The 22,303-nt window shown below is 46.9% G+C and overlaps 1 protein-coding gene across 5 annotated transcripts in view; it reads left to right on the forward strand.

The window, feature by feature from the left end:
- The first annotated feature begins 316 nt into the window (after positions 1 to 316).
- The window catches only part of LOC146355960 (uncharacterized), a 35,090-nt gene continuing 13,103 nt past the window's right edge, over positions 317 to 22,303 (forward strand). The window contains exons 1-9 of one of the 5 annotated variants that reach the window (XM_084830646.1): positions 317 to 607; positions 923 to 979; positions 8,393 to 9,271; positions 12,210 to 12,303; positions 13,148 to 13,230; positions 13,829 to 13,916; positions 14,807 to 14,914; positions 18,001 to 18,672; positions 21,266 to 21,694. In XM_084830646.1, the coding sequence (XP_084686772.1) occupies positions 8,573 to 9,271; positions 12,210 to 12,303; positions 13,148 to 13,230; positions 13,829 to 13,916; positions 14,807 to 14,914; positions 18,001 to 18,672; positions 21,266 to 21,694 (2,173 nt within the window). In that variant the 5' untranslated portion in view covers positions 317 to 607; positions 923 to 979; positions 8,393 to 8,572. Of the gene's footprint in view, positions 2,743 to 2,951; positions 3,156 to 8,392; positions 9,272 to 12,209; positions 12,304 to 13,147; positions 13,231 to 13,828; positions 13,917 to 14,806; positions 14,915 to 18,000; positions 18,673 to 21,265; positions 21,695 to 22,303 lie in introns of those variants that run through there. The other 4 variants (XM_084830645.1, XM_084830647.1, XM_084830643.1 and 1 more) reach the window with 4 other exon arrangements.

Raw genomic sequence — 22,303 nt, forward strand, 5'->3', positions numbered from 1 at the left:
ATCATCCCCTGCGCCAGAGGCCTATCCCAGCGGTTAATTGAGACTGCCCTGACAAAGCAAATGCTCTTGCTTTACTGCGCAGACAAAGAAACTCCGCTTTAAGACATGAGTAAAGACTTAAAGGAGGGAATTGTTAGAAAAAGAGACGCCATAAGTGGCTGGCGTGTCAGTCACGTAAGCATAATCAGCAAAAAGCATATAGGCATAATCAGCAAAAAGCACATTGACACACTCATGACTAATGAGTCAGCTAACGGCTCAGTCAGTTGACATGTCCTGTGGCTAACGGAAAGATTGTGGGGGGGAAGGGTATAAAAGACTTGCGCACGCTTATCTCGGGGTCCAGACTGCTCTGCACCTGTTTTGCAAAACGACTAATAAAATAGTGTTGGATCCACTGCTGCCTGCCTGGCATCCTTTCTTTCAACCAGAAGCAAGAACTTTTGTCTAATACCTGTGTGAACAGAATGCTGGACTAGATGGACCCTTGGTCTGATCCAGCATGGCTCTTCTTATGTTCTTAGAGAGACAGAGGAAGAGGAGAGCAGAGCAGAGCAGGAAGACAGAGCAGGAAGTAGCAGCCTGGAGAAGTCTAAGCGCAGATAGGGTAAAGGACCTTGCATTTTTGCAGCTTTTATTTTCTCTTAGTGCCTTTTCTATCTCTCAGCTCTGTTCTATAAATACCTTTAGTTGTAATTTGCTTGCTTTAATTTACCAGTAAACTGCTGTGGTTAAAATTCACGTGCCTGAAGTGCTAACCTGACATCTACAGCCTAAACTCCACCTTATTGGGAAGGGGAAGTTTAAAAGAAGGAAGGTGGAACTCTTAAGGAGGCAAGAGATCCTTACGGAGATGCTCAGGGGGTCCAGGTCATAAGGGGAATCCTGACAGACCAACTAATTCAGCATTCTGTTCACACAGTGGTCAACCAGCTGCCTGTGGGAAACCCTCAATAGGACATGAGTGAAACAGCACCAGGTGAAGCCCTTATTTTCCCAGGCATTTTAGTATCTCAGTTTCTTTTGTTTTTAAATCCGTTACGGCACAATCCTATTCAGACAGCGGCCGCCTTTGAACTCAGAGGCAACTGCCTATCCAATGCAGGGCAGGAGAAGAGCAGGACAGGAGAAGCACAGAGGAGATTGTTCCCGCCACACTTCTCCTGCCCTGCATTTTCCGCCAGACAGCCAATTGCAGCTGTCTAGCCGCGGGAGGGCAGAGCAGGGGAGCAGGCTGCTGTACGACACATTGGATGTGTCGTCCAGGGATTTCTGCCCTCCCTGCCCTGGAACGCCCTCCAGGAACGCCCCTTTTTGGCTGCTCTGCGCTCCTCTTGCGAGCGCGGACCACGGGGCTGTTCTGTGCTGCCTTGGAGGCAGCGTGGAAGTAGGGGGAGGTCAGTTCTCTGGGAACCAACCTTGGAGTGCAGGCTCCGAGGTCAGTTCCCGTAAAACCAGATATCCTATGGCTGTCCAGCCGCTGTCTAGAGGCCAAAGGATTGCTTCCACCCTGTATTTTAAATCTTTGCACTGCTGCTGGTTTTTATTTTGGTTATTATTGTTATTTTGGTTTGATATTGTGTTTTTAAATGTTTATATTCTGTTTAATAGTGCTGGATTTTATAGTTTTAATTGTTGTGAACTGCCCAGAGAGCGTCACCTATTGGGTGGTATAGAAATGTAATAAATAAATAATAAATAGCACCCTCCGGCTCGTGTTCCCTGTCAACTGGCATAGAGAGGCCTACTGCCTCCAGTACTGGAGGGAGCATTGTCAGCTACCCCTGGTTATCTTAATGAGATTGTATTGTTTAAATTATTGGTTTTATTGTATTTTATCATGATTTTATCTTGCAAAGTGCTTTGGGATTTAAAAAAATGAAAAGTGGCACGAAAATTATCTGAAATAAATAAAAATGAATAATATATAGCCATAGCCATCAGGATTACTAGCCATTGATAGCCGTATCCTCCATGAATCTGTCTAATCCCCTTTTAAAGCCATCCAAGTTCAAGGCCACCACCACATCTTGTGGTAGCAAATTCCATAGGTTCACTATTCGCTGTATGAAGTCCTTTTATCTGTCCTGAATCTCCCACCATTTTGCTTCTCTTCAAATATTTGAATCCTGCTTTTACGTGACGTTTCCCCTGATATTTTGTTGCATTTATATCGCACACTTTCTCCAAGAAGCTCAAGGATTTCCCCACATTTTATTCTCGCAACAACCCTGCAAGGTAAGATAGGCTGAGAGAGATTGACTGGCTTGTCATCACCCTGAGAGCTTCATCATAACTGAGGGGGGATTTGAACCTGGGTCTCCCAGTCTAACTACTTCTCGGCACTGACTTTCCCCGGCTGCCTCCCACTGTTATGATAGCAATCGTGTGGTAATCTGCTTTATAAATCTTAATTCATATTAGTTATATGCTGTTTTATCCACGTTCGCTTTTTGTTTCTGTTTTGTTTGTATTGCAATATATGTATTGTATTTTGGCCACCTAATGCGAAGAGAAAACTCCCTGGAAAAGACCCTGATGCTGGGAAAGACTGAAGGCAAAAGGAGAAGGGGACGGCAGAGGATGAGATGGCTAGATAGCATCACCGATGCAATGAATATGAACCTGAGCACGCTCCGGGAGAGAGCGCAGGACAGGAAGGCCTGGCAAGCTGTGGTCCATGGGGTCACGAAGAGTCGGACACGACTGAACGACTGAACAACAACAACAACAACAAAATATGTATTGTATATTGTATTGCAATATATGTATTTCTGCTTCAATAAAATACTAGTCTCCCTTCTAGTTTGCTGACAGCCGTTCAGCAGCAGTAACGTCACAATTTAAAAAAAACCCTCACACCATTCGCATTGCTCTTATTTTGGGGGAGTTTGCCCTTCCAGACTTTCCGTAGCTTGCCTCTGATGAACTGCAATTCCCAGCATGCTCGGGGCGAAGGAAGGGAGAGGCGAAAGAGAAAGGCCGGCGTGCCTACGGACGTCGCCGCAAGAAAGCATTTTTAAAGGAAATTTTAAATTGCAAAAAGCAGAGGTCGTGTTTTTAATGCTTCGCGGCTAGATACAAAGCCGGTTTTCCTGGGGACGTGTTTTGCAAGCTGCTGCTGTACGCTGAAGTTTGCTAACCTGGGAGCAACTGTAAGGTTTTCTCGGGATTGTTTTAGGCGGGCTGTGATTAACGGCGGGGGTTGCGCAAAACCTGATTTCATACATCCTTCCCTCCCTTTAATTGCATATTCATCCCCCATGTAAGAATCTCCAGCCATTTTGAAGCGAAGGAGGGAGAGAATGGGCGCGATCCAACCAAGATGTGATATTTAAAACCCATAGGTTTCAATGAAGAAGTCGTTAAGGATATGCTTAAATCGCTCCCTTTGAAATAAAGCCTTAAAGGGGGCTTAATTTTGTGTCTGATAACCTTTGTTCTCCCCCTTTTCCCCTCTCCTTTTGGAAAAAAATATGGAAACTTGGGCGGGGAAGGAAGGTTAAATCGAAATGAGCGCAGTTACTGATTTATTTCTTAAATGGAAACTTTAGTTCCTAGGCTAACAACAGGAAACATTCCCGGGCATTTTGAAGCCATATAAAATGCGGGAAAAGGGAAGAACCTGGTTTTCCTATGGGGTGGAATAGAGAGTTTTGGGGAGGGGAATTAATATATATGAAATACTGACTTGTCAAGTTTGGACTATATTTACTGGGTTGTAGTCACTTAGTTCTACTTAAAGTAGACCCATTGAAATGAATGGGGCTCAAATTGTTTCCGAGGAAATATGCAGAGAATTGGCAAATTTCAGAAGTCCTGCATGCGAAATCCACGGAAACCTCTAGGAAGAGTTATCTGCTCTTTCCCTGGCAGCTGGCTGCTCAGGAAAGGAGAGAGATAAAAGGGGGTGGCAGAAAGATAAAAGGGGTGACTGCCCACTTTTGGCTTTGGCTGCCCCCACCATTGACATGTGGTCTCCCACAGATTACCCATGAGGAACTGTGGCCTTTGACAGAAAAAAACAGTTGTCCACCTCTGACTTAGTCTATAGGCAGGCAGCCTCAATGGAGTAGAAAGAATAATATATTTGAAATATTTTAATACCACTTTTATATTTTATGGTACTAAGTTGGTATACGAGTTGTAATAAAAAATAATCATGACTGGCTCTGTGGGCTGCCATTTGGCAAGCAGTTGACTGGGGGCCACACTGCTTGGCTGCCATTTTGTGACTGGCTCCAACTGATGGGCTACGGGGAAGAAGGAAACTGGGGGTGGGAAATAATGTTACTCTAAAGTTGTGGGTGTTTTATCTAAGAATTAGCCAAAGCTTGTTAATTTATTTCTGTCCTCTTACAAAGCAAACTTAAGTGCATCAAGATTCCACCTCCCTGCGCGTCTTTGGGACAACCTTGGGTCTGAAACTATAGTTCTTACAGGCGACCTGTCCTTTATTCAGATGTCCTGGGGCCTGGGAAGTCCATACAGGTCTAGAAAGGCAGACAACCCATGTCTCTCTAATTCTAAATTAAGTTTTATACTATTTGGTTACATAGAGCAAGCATCTGCTGTCTAGTCTTTCAAAGTTCTTGTAGCTGAACTCTAGGTGCTGGCACAGCATCTCCTGAAGTTGTTCAGGGTTCGACTTTCCCATCATGCAGGAACTTTAAGGCAAGAGGGGTGTGTCTTATGGGAAATGTTCCTCACTTTCTCAGATTTGGCAGTGAAAAATGAAATAGATATTGCCACAGAATGCATAAAGGCCTCTTGCCAGATAAGTTGTTGCAGCTTTATGTTAAGAAAGGAAACAAGAAACTTTTTTCCCATAGCAAAGCCTTTTCTAGTTATGTTTTAACAAACTTTCAGCAGGGCAATGGAAACAAGGATAAATAAAATTTCAGGCTACAGCAGCCTTCCCCAGCCTGGTGTTTTCCAGATGCTTTGGACTTTCTGATCATTGGCTATGCTGGCTAGGGCTGATGGGATTTGAAGTCCAAACCATCTGGAGTGCACCAGGCTGGGGAAGGCTGGCCTTCAGTATATTTAAATAACAGGCATGGGGGAGGCTAAAATGCAAGTAATATGACAGTGGGGAACTGAAGTGGCCCAATCTCCCTTCAAAATGTCTCCTCAGTGTATTGAGGTGGAGCCTGCTGCCTGATTGGGTTGCTTCTCTTAGCTCAGCTTCTCATTGGCTGTCTCTGGTGCCTTTCTGAGAGGATGACAATTGCCATCTTTTCTTTCCTGCTGCCCCTTAACAGCAGCTGACCATGTAAAAATGTAGCACATTAATATGTTCTTGGCATGGAAATAAATAGTGTTGGGTTACAGTGAGGAGGGGCAGAAATGTTTTTTAAATAACAGGAGCCCAAGGCTAAATGTATTTATTCATCACATTTATATCTCTCCTTTCCTCCCAAGAGTTCATGGCACCATAGTCCCCTCCCCCTTTTTATCACAACAGCCCTGCGAGGTAGGTTAGGCTGCTTCATGGCTAAATGGGGGTTTGAATCTGGGAAGTAAAGTTGAGATCCTGAAGTGGCACGGACTAGCTTTACTCAGGTTCTCCCCTTAAAGCATCTCCTCAGAGCATGGAGGCTTGCTTTAGAGGTGCTTGTGTGAGGGAATGAAATTTGCCACCTTTTTTTTAAAAAAACAGCCCTGCTGCTATGTCTTTTGTTGTTGTTGTTGTTCAGTCCTGTCCGACTCTTCCTGACCCCATGGCTATGTCTTTTAAAAGCAGCCAAACATGCAAAAATGAGCAGGTTAAGGTTTTCTTGGCATTGAGAGAAATCATGGGCCTACACAAGAGTAGGCCCACTAAAACAGAGGAAAAAAGGTATGGCAACTTTTATCCTCTCATTCAGGTACCAGGGAGAGCCAATTATAGTGGAGAACCAAACATGGAGGAATTTAGCAAGGGATGCTTTTCCTGGTATAACGATAAATTGTGTGAGGGAACCCAGCCAGAAGTGGGGCACCTACAGCTTGTCCAGCCCCTTGCTTAATTTCATCTGCCCCTTCAAAGCTCCTGGGGGCAGGGTGCGCCCAGTGCATATTGGGCCGGCTAACACCTGACCTGATCCGTTGCTTTCAAAGGTGTCCCTTAGGCAGGAGGCTTCCCAGCTGCTTTCTGCCTGAGGAGAGCTTGGAACGTATGGAGTGGGCCAGCTGACAGCACTTTCAAAGGCATCCCTCTTTTTACCTGCGTGTCTCCCCCAGTTGTTTCCCCCCACTATGGCTCAATGGCTTGTGAGAGGGGAAGAAGGCGCCCCACTACTGTGCCAAAGTTTCTTTGCCTTAGACTGGCTTGGTTTGCACATAACAACAACCCAGAGTATGGGTTGTTGTTGAATTGTGGGTTGTTGTTACATGCAGACCCTGCATGTGGTTTAACCATGGGTTATTAACCATGAACAACCCAAGAATAGAACCCATGGTTCGTTGTTGGGTGGTGAACTCTGGGTTGTTTGCGCTTAACAACCCATAATTAAACCATAGTGTGGGGGTTCGCATGTAATGACAACCCATGATTCAATGACAACTCATTATTCAGCCTGTACTCTGGGTTGTCATTACGTGCGAACCAGGTCAGTGCTTTTAAGGCACAGGGGCAAGGGTGCTGTTTGGGCTATATCTACAGTCAGGGCCAGAAATATTGGAGCAAGGATAACTGTTTTGGCAGTTGGCCTCTTTACACCACCACATTGAAGGTGAAAGGAAACACACCCAGATGGGAGCAAAGTCAGGACTTTCAGCTGTAATTCAAGGGGTTTGACAAAAGTGGGGCACTACCCATTCAGGAAGGACAGCCAGTGGCATACCCCCCCCAATCGTTGGTGGCGCATAAGTAATGGAACAAACCCGCATAATTTCAACTTTAAGGATCTTTAATACCTGGATGAAAATCCTTTGCAGTCAATGACTGCCTGAAGCCTGGAACCCATGGACATGACCAAATGCTGAGTTTCCTCCCTCGAGATGCTTTGCCAGGCCTTTACTGCAGCTGCCTTCAGCTGCTGCTTGTTTGTGGGTCTTTCTGCCTTCAGTCTTGTCTTCAGTAAGTGAAAAGCTTGCTCTGTTGGGTTGAGATCAGGTGACTGACTTAGCCATTGAAGAACATCCCACTTCTTTGCCTTGAGAAACTCTTGGGTAGCTTTTGCGGTGTGTTTTGAGTCATTCTCCATCTGCAATATGAAGCAGCGTCCTATCAGTTTGGCAGCATTCGGCTGAATCTGAGCAGAAAGTGTAGCTTATACACTTCAGAATTTATCCTGCTGCTTTTATCAGCAGTCAGGTCATCAATAAATACCAGAGACCCGGTTCCATTGGCAGCCATACATGCCCACGCCATAACACTGCTTCCACCATGTTGGACAGATGATGTGGTATGCTTTGGATCATGAGCTGTTCCTTTCCTTCTCCATACTTTTCTCTTCCCATCATTCTGGTACAAGTTAATCTTGGCTTCATCAGTCCAAAGAATCTTCTTCCAGAACTGGGCAGGCGTTTTTAGGTGTTTGCTGGCAAAGGCTAATCTGGCCTGTCTGTTCTTGAGCGTTACCAGTGGTTTGCATGTTGTGAAGCCTCTGTATTTACATTCATAAAGCCATCTCTTGACTGTAGATGTTGACAATGACATGCCTACCTCCTCAAGAGCATTCTTGACCTGGCTAGATATTGTGAAAGGGTTCCTCTTCACCATGAGCAGAATTCTGCGGTCATCCACTTTAGTTGTCTCCCATGGTCTTCCAGGCCTTTTGCTGTTGCTGAGCTTGCTAGTTAATTCCTTCTTTTTCAGGATGTTCCAAACTGTTGTGCTGGCCACTCCCAATGTTTTTGCTCTCTCTGATGGGTTTGTTTCCTTGGCCTAACAATGGCCTCCTTCACTTGCATGGACACGTCTTTGGACCTCATGTTGGGGGTTCCAGTGAACAGCTACCAAATGCAAATGTAACACTCAGAACCACCTCCAGGCCTTTTATCCGCTTGATTGGTCATGGGGCACCCAGGAAACAGGCCACCCCTGGCCATGCAGCTGCTTGTCAGCCATTTGTTTCATTACTTATGCGCCACCAACCATGGGGGTGTGTGCATGCCACTGGCTGTCCTTCCTGAATGGGTAGTGCCCCACTTTTGTCAAACCCCTTGAATTACAGCTGAAACTCCTGACTTCGCTCCCATCTGGGTGTGCTTCCTTTCAACTTCAATGTGGTGGTGTACAGAGGCCAACTGCCAAAACAGTTATCCTTGCTCCATTATTTCTGGCCCTGACTGTACACTGAGGAGGGAATCAGGTTTACTTTTCTAAGCATTTTTTTTACATCTGTCTGGTCTCCATGTCCATTTCCACTTTAACGTGCCCTTCTCTTTCCCGCTTATGTTTCAGAAATCTCTGTGTACCCCACCCCTGCACACTGCCTTCCTTTTGAAAAAAGGACCTACTGAAGCTTCTGAAAGTAGTGTTCAAAATTCTGTAGAGGCAACCTATTATTAATATAACTTGCCCTCTGGGCCAAGGCCTGGACAAAACTAAGTTGCCTGCATAGGGGAATTTCCCAATTCTGACATGGAGAAGGCTTTAGAGGGCTCGGGGAAAGTTCCCCGCATCGTCCAGGTGATGTACTTCAAAGGGCCGCCAAGGCAGGTCAACCAACAGCCAGATATGGGGTTGCCCCAGCAATGGGAAGCCCAGTGGCAAGAATTTCTGAAGATGCTGCAGCCCGCTCACATGGGATGGGGGAACCCACAGCTGGCGGATCCAGTGCCATGGGACGATGCGAGGGGTTTCCTGGCTGCCTTTGAGCAGGTCGCCGAAGCCTGTCGGTGGCCAAGAGAAGAGTGGGTGGGACGCCTCCTGCCTGCGCTCAGAGGAGGAGTGGAACAGTATTTTTGCAGGCTGGATGCCAGGGAGAGGGGAGACTACTTGAAGGTGAAGGCTGCCATCTTGCAAGCAGACGCCATCCGAGCGGAGTCGAAGCGGCAGCACTTCCGGCAGTGCTGTTACCAGGAGCTCGAAGGGCCGCGAAGGATTTACAGCACACTCCAGGAACTCTGTCGCCAGTGGCTGAAACCAGACAAGCACACCAAGGAGCAGATTTTGGAGCTTATCATCCAAGAGCAGCTTCTGGCTATGCTGCCGCCAGAGGTCCAAAGCTGGGTACAGGAATGCTGGCCGGAGGACTGCATTGAGATGGTGGCATTGGCGGAGGATTTCCTGATGGGGGGGGGTCGTCGTCGTCATGCGGCCAAGACATGGGAGAGGCAGGTGAGATATTGGTATTTCATTCTGAATAGTCTCCCTGTGTCTCTGTCGGGATGAGTGTTGGTAACTTGTCCAGAAGAAAACAGCCCGATCTCCTCCTGAGCCTTTAACAGAAGTCTGATATGCAGAAATTGGCTGGTGAAACTTTTCATGAGTGCTAATCATTAGCTCTGGGTGATTGTTGCAAAATCAGTTGTTAGGGAATTTTAGAGTACAGACTTCATGGTCTTACAGGGACCCACTCCTTGTTTAGATGGTAATGTGTATTACTTCATTTATTTCAAAAGGTTTTTTTATTATTTATTTATTTACAACATTTGTATACCACTCCAGATCTGAACAGATTCTGGAGTGGTGAACAGCAAGAGATAAAATGAACAAAAGATAAAAAGAAGAAACATGATAATTAAGTTTATTCTTTTAAAAACTGGGTGCCAATAAAACGGAAGCTGGTTAACTAAGGAAGGCTTCCTGGAAAAGAACAGTTTTGAGGAGGTGCCAGAAACAACCCAGTGTTGGCACGTGCCTGGCGTCCAGAGGCAGGGAGTTCCATAGGATGGGAGCCACCACACTGGAGGTTCTTCTCCGGGTGGACTCAGTCGGGCCACAGGTCCATGTGGAACTACCAGGAGCATGCCCTCTGATGACCTCAGTGATCGCGTTATGCCAGCCATGCTGTGTTTTGGGGCCCTCCTGCATTCATTCTGTTGAGTGGGGCCCTGGACATCTGCCCCAAAGCCCCAGATGGTGCCACTGCCAGTAAAGCAGGGGTGGGCAACTGGTGGCCCTCCAGCTGTTTTGGCTTACAACTCCAATCAGGCCCCACCATTGGCTATGTTGGCTAGGGCTGATGGGAATGGTAGGCCAAAACTTTTGGAGGGCCACAAGTAGCTCACCCTTGCAGTAAAGGGACAGCTCCTATATCTGCTGAAGAAAGTACTGCCATTTGAGATGGGACAGCAATCTTTTTAAAAAAAGAAATTGAATCCTTAATATAAATTCTGGTGCAACCTACAGAGGACAGGTGTCCTCTTGAAGGACACACTCTTCCTTCTCTTTGTCTGTCTATCTATCTGTCTGTGTGTCTCTGTCTGCCTCTCTCTGTCTGTCTGTCTCTCTCTCTCTCTCTCTCACACACACACGGAAATCCCTCCGAGTGGCCACCAATACCTGCCCAGGGATCCCCTTTAAAATACTTTTCTTTATGCCCAGTACTAGGCAGCCACCATTTTAATTTCTGCTTGTTTGCCCTCTGAATTGATTGAGCCAGAATACCTACCACTCCTTATGCCCGTTAAATCATACTCTTCCGCGTTACACCTGAATGGGGTGACCCAGTTGTGTGCAAAAGACGCGGATCTGCTGCCACCCTGGGTAGCTTGGCCCTAAACAGTTACCCGTTACTTAGAGGAAGAGTCACTGAATGACAAACCCTCCCCTTTTCTTCTTGTTGACCCTTTTGTCTGTTGAGTGCAGAAGGGTTGTTAAAACTACATATTGAACAGTAACTTAATCTGCATTAATTGCAAGGTTGATAACATGGTAAAGAACCTGTTTGTCATGGGGCTTGGCCAATTGGTCAATTATATTTGAATGAATTATTTCAGCCTTGTAAATAAGCCCACTGAAGTTACTAGCCTGCAAATTATTTTACTAGTCTGCTAAGAGGCTAGTAGGCTGCTTTTCCATGTTCCCTCTTTCTTTGGTGTTTCTATGCTGCTGGTGAAGGAACAGATTATCCTTCCTCTTCATCTAGCACAGAAACAAAGCAGGGTATTGGAGGAGGGATGGTGTGATCCCTCACTCTTGCACCAGCCTGCTCACCAACCAGTATGGAATTCCTGCTTCCCAGTGGCAGGGGTGCAGAGCCTCTTTCAGCCCAAGGGTCGATTTCCATTTCATAGAAGCTCTTGGGGGCCCACATTCCAGTGGTGGGTGAGATCAAAAGCAAAAGGGGCAAGGTCAAAATAAAAAAAAATTGATGTATTGTAGCTGAAATGTCTTACTGCCAGTAACTAAGCCTTAGGAGAGGCATTTCAGCCTTTTAGAATAGGAGGAAAACTGCATAAAAGGAAAAGCCGGACACCACTAAATGATTGGTGGTCGGGGGAAAGGGGGTGGGGCCATCTGAGGAGCCCTGGAGACCCACACTGTGAACCCAGCTGAGCTGGATTTGGCTCCCAAGTCTGAGCTTTTGAACCCAGGGCCTATGGCTAACAGGCGAGTTGTTAAATACAAGGCTGCATTTATTTTTATATGGCCTGCCCTTTTCATCAAGAGTGGTCTTCAAGGCAGCTTACAAAAACCGTACAGAAATGCACATTCAAGCCAGCTTAAATCACTGCAGCCTAAAATCCCATATACTCAGAGCAGTAGTGGTAAACACCAGTTAGAACTGTAATACAGGTTTGCATAATTTGCCATTAAAGAATGCTGGACTTGATGGACACTTGGTCTGAGCCAGCATGGCTCTTCTTGTGTTCTTATGTTAAGGCTTGAGCGAACAAGAGAATTTTAGTCTAAAGCCAAAAAGATAATGCGTAGAATACTTCAATATGTGTGTCTTTTTGCAAACATTTCAGGAAGTGTGAGAGGTGCGTTACCATGTATTAAGCAGAAGCTAGTATTCATTGGAATGAGACTGTATTGAAAACTTTTCAATTCCTGTAACAGTAACACATCAGACCCCAAATAGGATTGAGAAAAACCAGCCCCAAAGATTACCGGTGGCCATTGCTGATTCCTCTAAGCTTTTGGTGGATTAATTTGCTGATTTAAAATTTGCAGCCCTGGTTAACTGACCTTGTGTCTGCCTCGGAATAAATGAGGCAACTGCTCAGGAGTTGTGACCAGAAAGAAACCAGGAAGTGAAGGGAAGACAATGGAGCCATCGTCCATAGACCTGACCCTTCCAATCGGGGGCCTTTGTTGCTCTTTTCAGGTGCCGACGGATAGTTCCCTGGAGGCAGAGGGGTCTCAGCAGCAGCACTACACCGGAGTGAATCGGAATGGCGATAGGGAAATGAGTGTGATGGGTAAGGAGTTATGAGCTGCTCTTATTTTCTGGCGGTATAGTATCGGGCACTTCAATGGATATTCAAAATAGCATGCTGTCAGAGGCATCAGGGGTTTCTGGACTGGGAAAATCTCCACATGTGCGGGTTGTTCTCGGATCTGTTTTCCTTGTCTTTTTATCTTCACAGTGGAGGTCTGTGCAAATGGATTTGTGTAGAGCAGGCTGCCCCAACCTGGTGCCTCCAGATGTGTTGGATCGCAACTCCCATAATGGCCAATGGCCACTCTGGCTGGAAATTATGGGAGTTGCAGTCCAACGCATCTGGAGGGCACCAGGTTGGGGCAGGCTGATTGAGGGTGCAATCCTATGCATGTTTAGACAGAAAAAAATCCTACAACTCCCAGCGTTCCCCATGCAGGCCTACAACTCACAGCATTCCCCTGGCTGGAGAATGCTGGGAGTTGTAGGACTTTTTTCTGTCTAAACATGCATAGGATTGCGCCCTTAAAGACTGAATGAATGAATGCATTGATTTAGCCTTTTCAGCTAAAGAGCAAGGTAAAAATGCCTTAAATAAAACAAAGGGCTTTTGTTTGAAACTTCTCGATACAAATATAAGAAAAGCTCTGCTGGATCAGATCAAAGGCTTATTTAGTCCAGCATTTTGTTCTTATCATGGCCAACCAGAAGCCTCTGGAAAGTCCAGAGCAGAACATGCCAACCTAATGGCAAGAGGGCAATACTGGTTGATCTAGAGATGTTCATGTTTTGGGATTGTGTGTGTGTGGGGGGGGCAGTGAATGCTGGAAAAACCACTGATCCTCCTTTGTGAAATCTTCCCTCCCTGTTCCTGTGTTTCACAGCCAACGAAATGGCGCCCACAAGGAACTCTGCTTTGGTGCTTCCTCCCGAGGGACAGGAAGTGGCTGGGGCTGGGCTAACTGAGGTATGTGGAGCTCTGATGATGCTTTTGCTGGCTAAAGGCGAAGCTAGAGTCTAATCTCAGGCAGGGCTGGCATTTAAAAAAAGCAAATGTGATGCTGCTTGTGCAGGGATGGGCAACTTGTGGCCCTCCAGATGTTTTGGCCTACAATTCCCATGACACCTCACCAGTGGCCATGCTGGCTAGGGTTGATGGGAGTTGTAGGTCAGGACATCTGGAGGGCCACAAGTTGCACTAGTCACTAGTGCAGGAGTGGACAGTCTAGGAACATAGGAAGCTGCCTCATACTGAGTCAGACCCTGGGTCCATCTAGCCCAATATTGTCGACACTGACAGGCAGCAATGGCTCTCCAGAGTTTCTGGGGGGATTCTTTCCTAGCCCTACCTGGAAATGCTGGGGATTGACCCTGGGGCCTTCTGCATGCCAAGCAGGTGCTCTGCGCACTGAGCTATGGTCTCCCCATGTACTTTGGGACAAGCTGTGCTCTGCTGGGGGGTCCAACCTGCTAATTTGAAGACCTGCTTTACCAGCTCATACATGACTAAAGACCAGTTCTGGGGCCTCCAGGAGACGTGAGCGTGGCATGTTTCCCTGTTTCAGGAGCCCGTGGATGTGAAGGATGTGCTGAACCACAATCAGAAGCACTGGGAAGTTGTGCGGGAGAACGGTGGCGGCAGCAGTGCTCTGGGTAAGCCTTTCTGACCCTTGGGAAAGGGCCAGCAAAGCAGAAAGGGTGTTCTTGTTCATAGGGCATCTGGCAGTCTCAGATTAGAAATTTGCTCCCCAGGAGATCAAGGACTCTGACAGTAAGGCAGGATTCCAGGGCTGGCTTCCAGGCTGCCCGTACAGACAAAGGATAGAAGAGTTGCCTTGCTTTGTTAGACCGGGGGTGCAGAACCTCTTTCGGTCTGAGGGCTGAATTCCATTTCGGAGGAGCTCTCATGGGCCGCATTCCAGGGGTGGGTGGGGCCAAAGGCTAAGAGGGGTAAGGCCAGAATACCGGCCTGTTTTAGCCTCAAGCTCTTACTGCCAGTAACGAAGCCTCGGGGGGGGGGGGGGGGCATTTCAGCCTTTTAGGATGTGGGAAAAAACTGCACAAAATCCAGGAAACCACCAAAATACGGGTGGGGGACTTCTGGGGACCCTCGGAAGGCTGAATTTGGATCCTGGGCCTGAGGTTCTGCACCCTGAATTACACCCAGGGTCTGTTTTGTCCAGCGTTTTGTTTGCAACAGTGATCAACCAGATGCCTCCAGAAGTGTACAAACTGGATGAAAGAGAGGGCCTGTCCCTGCTGTCTTTCCCTGGTGTCCAGTATTCTGAGGTGCACTCCCTCTGGATGGGAAGGCTCCGTTCAGCTATTTGAGCATACGCTCAGTACCTTCCCTTGGCATGGAGTAACCACAAACCTACACCTGTCATGTCTCATAGGGGTTCAGTCCTCTCATCTGCCTTTTGTTTTCCCAAGCACCATAAATAGGCTGGGAGCCTTGAATATGCATTACATCCAGGTAGGCCGGGAAAGTCCCAGTTCTCCTGATTCCCTTTTTCCTCTCTCTCTCTCCCGGGATATTGAAGATGGGCTTCTGATTGCCACACCTGAGACCATCTCCCAGCCTGTTCAACAGGAAGCCATCTTTGCCCAGAGACCTGAGCACGGGGAGACAATACCTGACAACTTCTTAGGTAAGTGTTTGTATATGTGATGGCCATACTGATTGTGAGAGCCCCCAGATTTGCTAACCGTCCTGCCACTGAGTTCCTGTATCATTTCTTTAATTACAACATTTATATTCTGCTCCACATCTAAACAGATTCTGGAGTGGTGAGCAACAAGACATAAAATGAACAAAACATAAGAAGAATGAACCATATTAGAAACTCCTATTTTTTTTTTAATGCCAGTAAAACCAAGTCTGGTTAACCAAGGAAGTCTTCCTGGAAAACAGCTGTTTTCGGGAGGCGCCAAAAACAACCCATAGGAAAGGAGCCACCACACTGAAGGCTCTTCTCTGGGTGGATTCCAGTCGGGCCAAAGGTCCATGTGGAACCACCAGGACCATACCCTCTGATGACCTCAGTGGCCAGGCAGATTGGTAAAGGAGAAGGGGCTCTCTCAGGTGTACTGGTCCCAAGTTCTTTAAGGCTTTGTACTCTAGTACCAAAACCTTACACCTGGCCCAGTCGCAAATAGGCAGCCAGTGCAGTTCCCTGAGCAAATGCATTGCATGCTGAAAAGGGGCAGCTCCCAATAACAGCCGACTTGCTACGTTCTGTACTAGCTCCAGCTTCCAGAGCAGCCTCAAGGGCGGCCCCACATAGAGTGCATTGCAGTAATCCAGTCTTGAGGTTATTAGTGCCTGTACCACTGTGGCCAAGCGATCCCTGTCCAGGAGCGGTGTAGGTGATGAACCAGCCAAAGCTGGTAAAAGGCACTCTGAGCCACCGTGGCCACTTGGGCCTCCAGCCACAGTGGTGGATCTAGGAGAAACCCCAGACTAAGGAGCTGATCTTTCAGAGGGAGCACAGCCCCGTCCAGAACAGGCAGTCAGCCTGTCTCCCGGACCCAGGAACCACTCATCCACAGGCTTCCATCTTGCCAGGATTCAACTTCAGTTTATTGGTCCTCATCCAGCCCAGGCCTGTGTCTAGGCACTGATCCAGGACTTGTACAGCCTCACCTGCTTCTGATGTCACAGGGAGATAGGGCTGTGTGTCACTCCCAGTGGCTTCATATAGATGTTAGACAACATTGGGGACAGGATAGTCCCATATGAATTTCCATAAACGCTGCCACCACCATTAGCCTGAAAAGCACAGTCCTTCAGTCATAGGATGGGTATGGGTGTGTGTGTGTGTGTGTGTGTGTGTGTGTGTGTGTAAAATCCCTATTAAATAGGTCTCTGTCCCAGTCAGGAACACAGTGCCTCTTGCAGCACCCTCCCAGACACCTTAAAATGCAGTTGTATGTGTGCCTGGGAGATGCTAGAGTGTTGTGCAGTTGGTGGTGGGCAAAATCCCCTGCACCCAGCAGTCCACGAAACCTGACCACCATGGTGAGAGCATCCTTCCCTCCCCCGAGCATGGAGCTGGGCATGGGGCTTGTCCCTGCAGTTGTGATACCTTGCAGCACAGCAGAAACACAGTGCAGCTGTGGGGTCAGTCCCCTGCCCCAAACTCAGGAGGAGGCCTGGGGTCTGTGGGTATCATGCTGTGCTTCTGAGGCACCTTGACGGTGCAGTGCAGCTGAAGGGATGCTCCAGCCTGCCCTACGTGTGGAACAAGAACTGGGCTCATCCCTGTTGCACTGCACATGAATATATGCGCTTCCTGGGGACAGTTGCCTGGGGGGGAAAGCTAATTATTACCATTTATATTTGTTTTATATTGAATTGATTCTGGTTACCCAATTTGATTTGTATTGTGTTCATGACTATACTTACTTAATTTATAAACTAATACATTTCCAAAAGTGGGATTTTTTTTCCATAGAAGATACTGAGATGTATACTGGCACCTTCGTATGTTTAAGGTGGGTCCCCTGTTTTGCTGTTGTACGTATTGACCTGGTTCACATGTAATGCTAACCCATGGTTTATTTAATCCATGTTGCCCTACCCAGTGTTTGTCTGGCAGGGCCAGCTTGCATGTACTGACAGTGCATGGGTTAAACAACCCATGGGCTGTTGGAGATAAGTGGGAGAGAGCAGGCACACTGCCTACAGTGTCCCAGCCACTTCCTGTGCAAACCCAGACTGATGGGTTGTTTAGAGGCTAAACAATCCATTGGTTAAACCAACAACAAACTATGGGTTAACTACTGGGTTGTATAGCCCCTAAACAAACCACAGACTGTTGTTACATGTGAACCAGGTTGCAGATGATCGAACAAACCATGGTTTGATATCTCAATCCCTGGGGTGTTTGTTTCCCTTGTTTTTCGCCCGCTCCCTCCTTGTATCTCAAATGCCTTTGCAGTGCTGTAGTACTGACATGTAGAGCAGCTCGGGGTTTTGACTGCTCTTGCCTGCCACCTCTGCAGCTTGGCAAAACAACCCCTGGTTCTGGATTCACACGTAACAGCAAGCCATGGTTTAAACAACTCAGAGTTCACAGCCCAACAACAAACCGCATGTTCTCTTTCTTGGTTGTTCTAGCTAATAAATCATGGGTTGGTAGCACAATCGTGTTTACACATCGCGACAACCCAGAATTCAACAAACCCATATCATGGGTTAGTGTTAATTGCGAACCTGGCCGTTGAGATACTGACGCAGAGTGAGAACAGCTTAGTGACCTGGTTCGCGTGAACACAGAAGGTTAAACAAACCACTGTGGCTTGTTTAATCCTTGGCACTTGCGGGCCGTGATTTGCTTAATTACCTGCCTGGGCATGGCTTGTTGTGTCGTCTGAACTTGGGTGGCATGGCTTGTTGGAAGGGGAAAAACAACCCTCAAATAACTCCACAACAAATAGCATGAGTTATCTGAGATTTGTTTCCCCCCTTCCAACAAACAATGCAGCTGGGTTCAGACAACACGACAAGCCGTGCGCAGGCAGGTAATTAGGCAAATTGCGCCCAGGACATGCCAAGGATTAAACAAGCCACAGTGATTTGTTTAACCCATGGTAATCATGTGAACTGACCCAGTGAGTCCATTGCAGAAGCTTCCCAGATTTCATTCCAGCTCCCTGTTCACTGAGCCAAAGTTGTATACCCAGCTGCTCATACAGCAGTGCTTCCTTCTGTATGTTTTCACCCTTTCATCAGGCAGTAGAATTCTGAGTGAAATCAAAACCGAGACCTCTCAGCAAGCAGATTCAGAGGCAGAAGACACAGTTGAGGCGTTACCAGCAGAATCCCTAGATTCTACCTCCTTGGATTTTGAGACTGGCGAGCACAGTGATGGAAGAAATTTGCGTCTGGGGAAACAGCAAGGGGAGCGGCTGGGGAAATCCACTCGGCGTCGGAGAAGAACTGTGAAAAGGAAAGGCAAATATTATCCGCTAGAGAAGAAACACGTTTGTTCCGAATGTGGGCATAAAGCCTATTACTTATCAGATCTACTAAGACACATGAAAACCCACTCGAAAAAAGAGCTGTACCAGTGCCTGGTATGTGGGAAAACTTACAAAGATAAATCAACTTTTGAGACTCACCAGAAAACCCACTTGCCCCCAGGCAATCCCAGCAGCAGCAGGACAAGGCTGGAGACGAGAAGCTCCAGCAACCAAACAAAGGCAGAATTCAGTTGCCCTGAATGTGGGCTGCGCAAAGCGACACAACTCAGCCTCGCTGATCATATGAAAGAGCACATGGTGGAGAGACCATACGAATGCCCTGAATGTGGCAAAACCTTCAAGTGGAGGTCTAATCTTTCTAGGCACCGGGGACTCCACACATACAAAAGAATCGTTCCAGAACGTCAGACAAAGCACGGAGGTAGACCTGGGTGTTGTTGTTTTATAAGAGGCTAAATATCTTGTAAGAGGCTGTGCATATCCCAATGTAGCTAAATCCCAGAATGTATTTACTTATTACATTTATATGGTTATCCATCAACAGATATTCCCTGGGCAGCTTGCAGAGCAAAAAAGCAAAACCAACACTATATTAAATACAATATACAGGAATTAGAAACAACAGAAAGCAATGAAAATGCAGCATAAAACTTTCCTTCTGGCAGAGGCAGAAGGAAATGGTTAACAGCTTAGAAGGCATGTGATGATGATGACTGGGATTTCTTACTCACCTTTCCTTTGAAAAAGACTCAAGGCAACTTACAGCAAAATTATTAAAATATACAAAATATGAAATAGCTACAAACAGTATCCATTAAAAATACCAAAACATACAAGCATAATAAAACAACTAAGAGCCAGTGTGGTATAGTGGTTAGAGTGTTGGATTGGGACTCTGGAGACCTGGGTTTTAGTCCCCACTTGGCCATGAAATTCACTGGGTGACTTTGGAAAGCCAGTCACTGACTTTCAGCCTAACCTACCTCACAGGATTGTTGTGAGGGTAAGATGGAGAGGAGGAGGGCCATGTAAGCTGCCTGGTGCTCCTTCCAAGAAGGAAAAAAGGCGGGATAAAAATGTAATAATAAAATTTACTAATAAATAATGTCAGTACAGACCACAACCATTGATCCATTTTGTTCCTTGCTTTGTATTAAATGGCTTTCTAGTCCTCTGGAGTTCTGGGGGTGCCAGTCAACCAAAGATCTTTCTAGCCCAGCCTTCCCTAACATGGTGCCCTCCACAAGGGTGGTGGTCTGGGGTGGTGGGAGTTGTAGTCCAACATTTCTGGAGGGCGCCAGGTTTTTGGTCAATTAATTGTTTCTGTGTGCCCTGTAATATGTGCATATTAATTCTATAGATGGAGCAGCATCAGATATGTTCTGACAGTCCTCCAAACTTTATTTTGGAGTAAGGGTGGAGAACCTGTGGCCCTCCAGGTATTTTGGACTCCAGCTCCCATTAGCCCCAGCTAGGATGGTCAGTTACTGTGGGAGTCATAGTCACAGAACATCAGGAGGGCCACACGTTCCCCAGCCTTGTTTTGGAGGATTGCAGGGGAAACATGATAAGAGATTTATAAAATGAAGTGTGTTAGAAAAAGGGGGATAAAATGGACTTCCTTCCTCTCTCATGGTACTAGAATTTGGGGTCATGCGTTGAAACAGATGAGCAGTAGATTCAGGACAGACGAAGGGAAGTAGCTATTGTCACCCAATAGATAACAGAATTCATTACCTCAGGACGTGAAGATGGTTACTGATGTAGATGGCTTTCCAAGGGCGTTCGAAAAATTCATGGAGGAGAGGAGAAGCCTAGCAATGGCTAATAGTAGCCATGGTGGCTAAGAAGAGCCTCCAGCTCAGAGGCAGTACACCTCTTGAATACGACTTGCTGGGGGACAAACATAGTAGGGTGATGGGAGGCTGTTGCCTTCAAGCCCTGCTAGTGGGTTTTCTGGAACAGTTGCTGGCTGGCCAGAGTAGGAAACAGGATGATGAACTAGATGGACCTTCAGTTATATCTATGAACGCAAGTAGAACCATGCTGGATCAGACCAGGGGTCTGTCTAGTCCAGCATTCTGTTCACACAGTGGCCAACCAGCTGCCCATAGGGAACCCGCAAGCGGGACTTGAGTACAATAGCACCCTCCTGCCCATGTTCCCCAGCAACTGGTGTATATAGGCTCACTGCTTCTGATCCTGGAGGTAGCACATAGCCGTCAAGACTAGTAGCCATTGATAGCCTTTTCCTCCAGGAATTTGTCCAACCCCCTTTTAAAACCATCCAAATTGGTGGCCATCACTACATCTTGTGGTAGCGAATTCCATAGTTTAAGTCTGTGCTATGTGAAGAAGCCCTTCCTTTTATCTGTCCTGAATCTCCCACCAATCAGTTTCATGGGATGACCCCTTTGGATCCTAGTATTACGAGAGAGGAAGAAAAATGTCTCCCTATCCAGATTCTCCACACCATGCATAATCTAACAGGACTGTTGATGTTCTGATGTGCCCTTCAGTGACACTCACTTGGCAGTCATTGAGCATAGATGTACGCCTGGTTCACACATGAATGAGCCTAAGGCTTCCAGTTGTCATACAGTTTGCCTTCCCTGCCATTCCTTTGAACGTAAGAATAGCCATGCTGGGTAGAGCAAAGGCCTATTTAGCCCAACATTTTGTTTACCCAGTGGGCAACCAGTTGCCTCTGGGGAAACCCACAAGTAAGACAGGAATTCAACAGCACCCTCCCATTAATGTTCCCCAGCAAACAGTATACAGAGGCATACTGCCCCTGATACTGGAGGTAGTATATAGCCATCAGGACTAGTAGCCATTGATAACCTTCTCCTCCATGAATTTGTCTTGCCCTCTTTTAAAGCCATCCAAGTTGGTGGCCATCACTACAGCTTGTGGTAGCAAATTCCATAGTTTTAACTATTCACTGTGTGATGCCTCTTTTTTCACTTCCATTGGAGGAGAATTCACATCTCTGTATTTTGTCTCTATCCTAGCAGGTGGTCCTGATGGGCCAAGTAAGACCGATAATAATTCTTCACAGCTGCAAGGGGAGTCCCCAGATGTTGTTTCACTGAGCCCTGAGAACTCCGAGTCTACTCCTGTTTCAAGGCTGCGTCCAAGGAAAGCTCAAAGACTGGGGGTGCCCGGGATAAAATCCCTCAGGGTGGTGCTGACGAAACTTGCAAGCTCTCGGAATGGGAGTCACCACAAATGCCCTGAATGCGGATTCACATCTGAATGGCTCTCAGATTTGGTTAGACACATGAGGATCCATACAGGAGAAAGACCCTACAAATGCCCTGAATGTGGGAAGACCTACAGGTGGTCCTCAAATCTTTATCAACACCGGAAAAGTAATGCATGCTCTCGTAAGCGGTCTGTTCCTGATGCCTCTCTTGTCGAGCCTCAGATGACGCATGGAGGTAGGCATGATAATCTGGTTGATACCTAATAACTCTTCCCCCCTCTGCCCCCACCCCCTGTGCCTTATCTGGAATGGATGACGCGCCAAAAGAGAGAGAAAGAAAGGTGAGGTCAGTTCTGTGTTGTAATTTCAGCACAACTTAGGTAGAACCATAAGTATTCTTAGAAGCAGTATTGTTTGTGCTCTTTTTCTCTTGCTCATATATTATTACTATTCTGGTTACGGGTTCCTCTTATTACCATTACTGTTATTATACACTTGCTAGCAAGATGGTCATTGGGTGGGGAGAAGGCACAACTAATCTATATATTACTGGAGGCCTTATACAGAGGCGCATTCTGACCCCAGGTAGTCTCTGTTATGGGTGGTGAGCCTGTTTTCCCTCCCCACCCCCTATGTAGCAGCTACTCATTTATAGGGTGCACTTGTGGACATGAATGGGGAGGTGGCTAAATGTGCACTCATGACTGGAGTGACTTGTTTGGGTTTTTGTGGTCTCTTCACTTCCATCTTGTAGCCCTTGTTGCTTTATCCCAGAACATTTGAATTGGAGGAGCTGATATGCATAGCCCCGCCCTCTTCATTTGCATGTCCCTATCTTTGGTTC

This window comes from Heloderma suspectum, chromosome 2 (genome assembly GCF_057233095.1).
Source record: "Heloderma suspectum isolate Gila_16-S chromosome 2, 16-S_ref, whole genome shotgun sequence".
Taxonomy (NCBI): Eukaryota; Metazoa; Chordata; class Lepidosauria; order Squamata; family Helodermatidae; genus Heloderma; species Heloderma suspectum.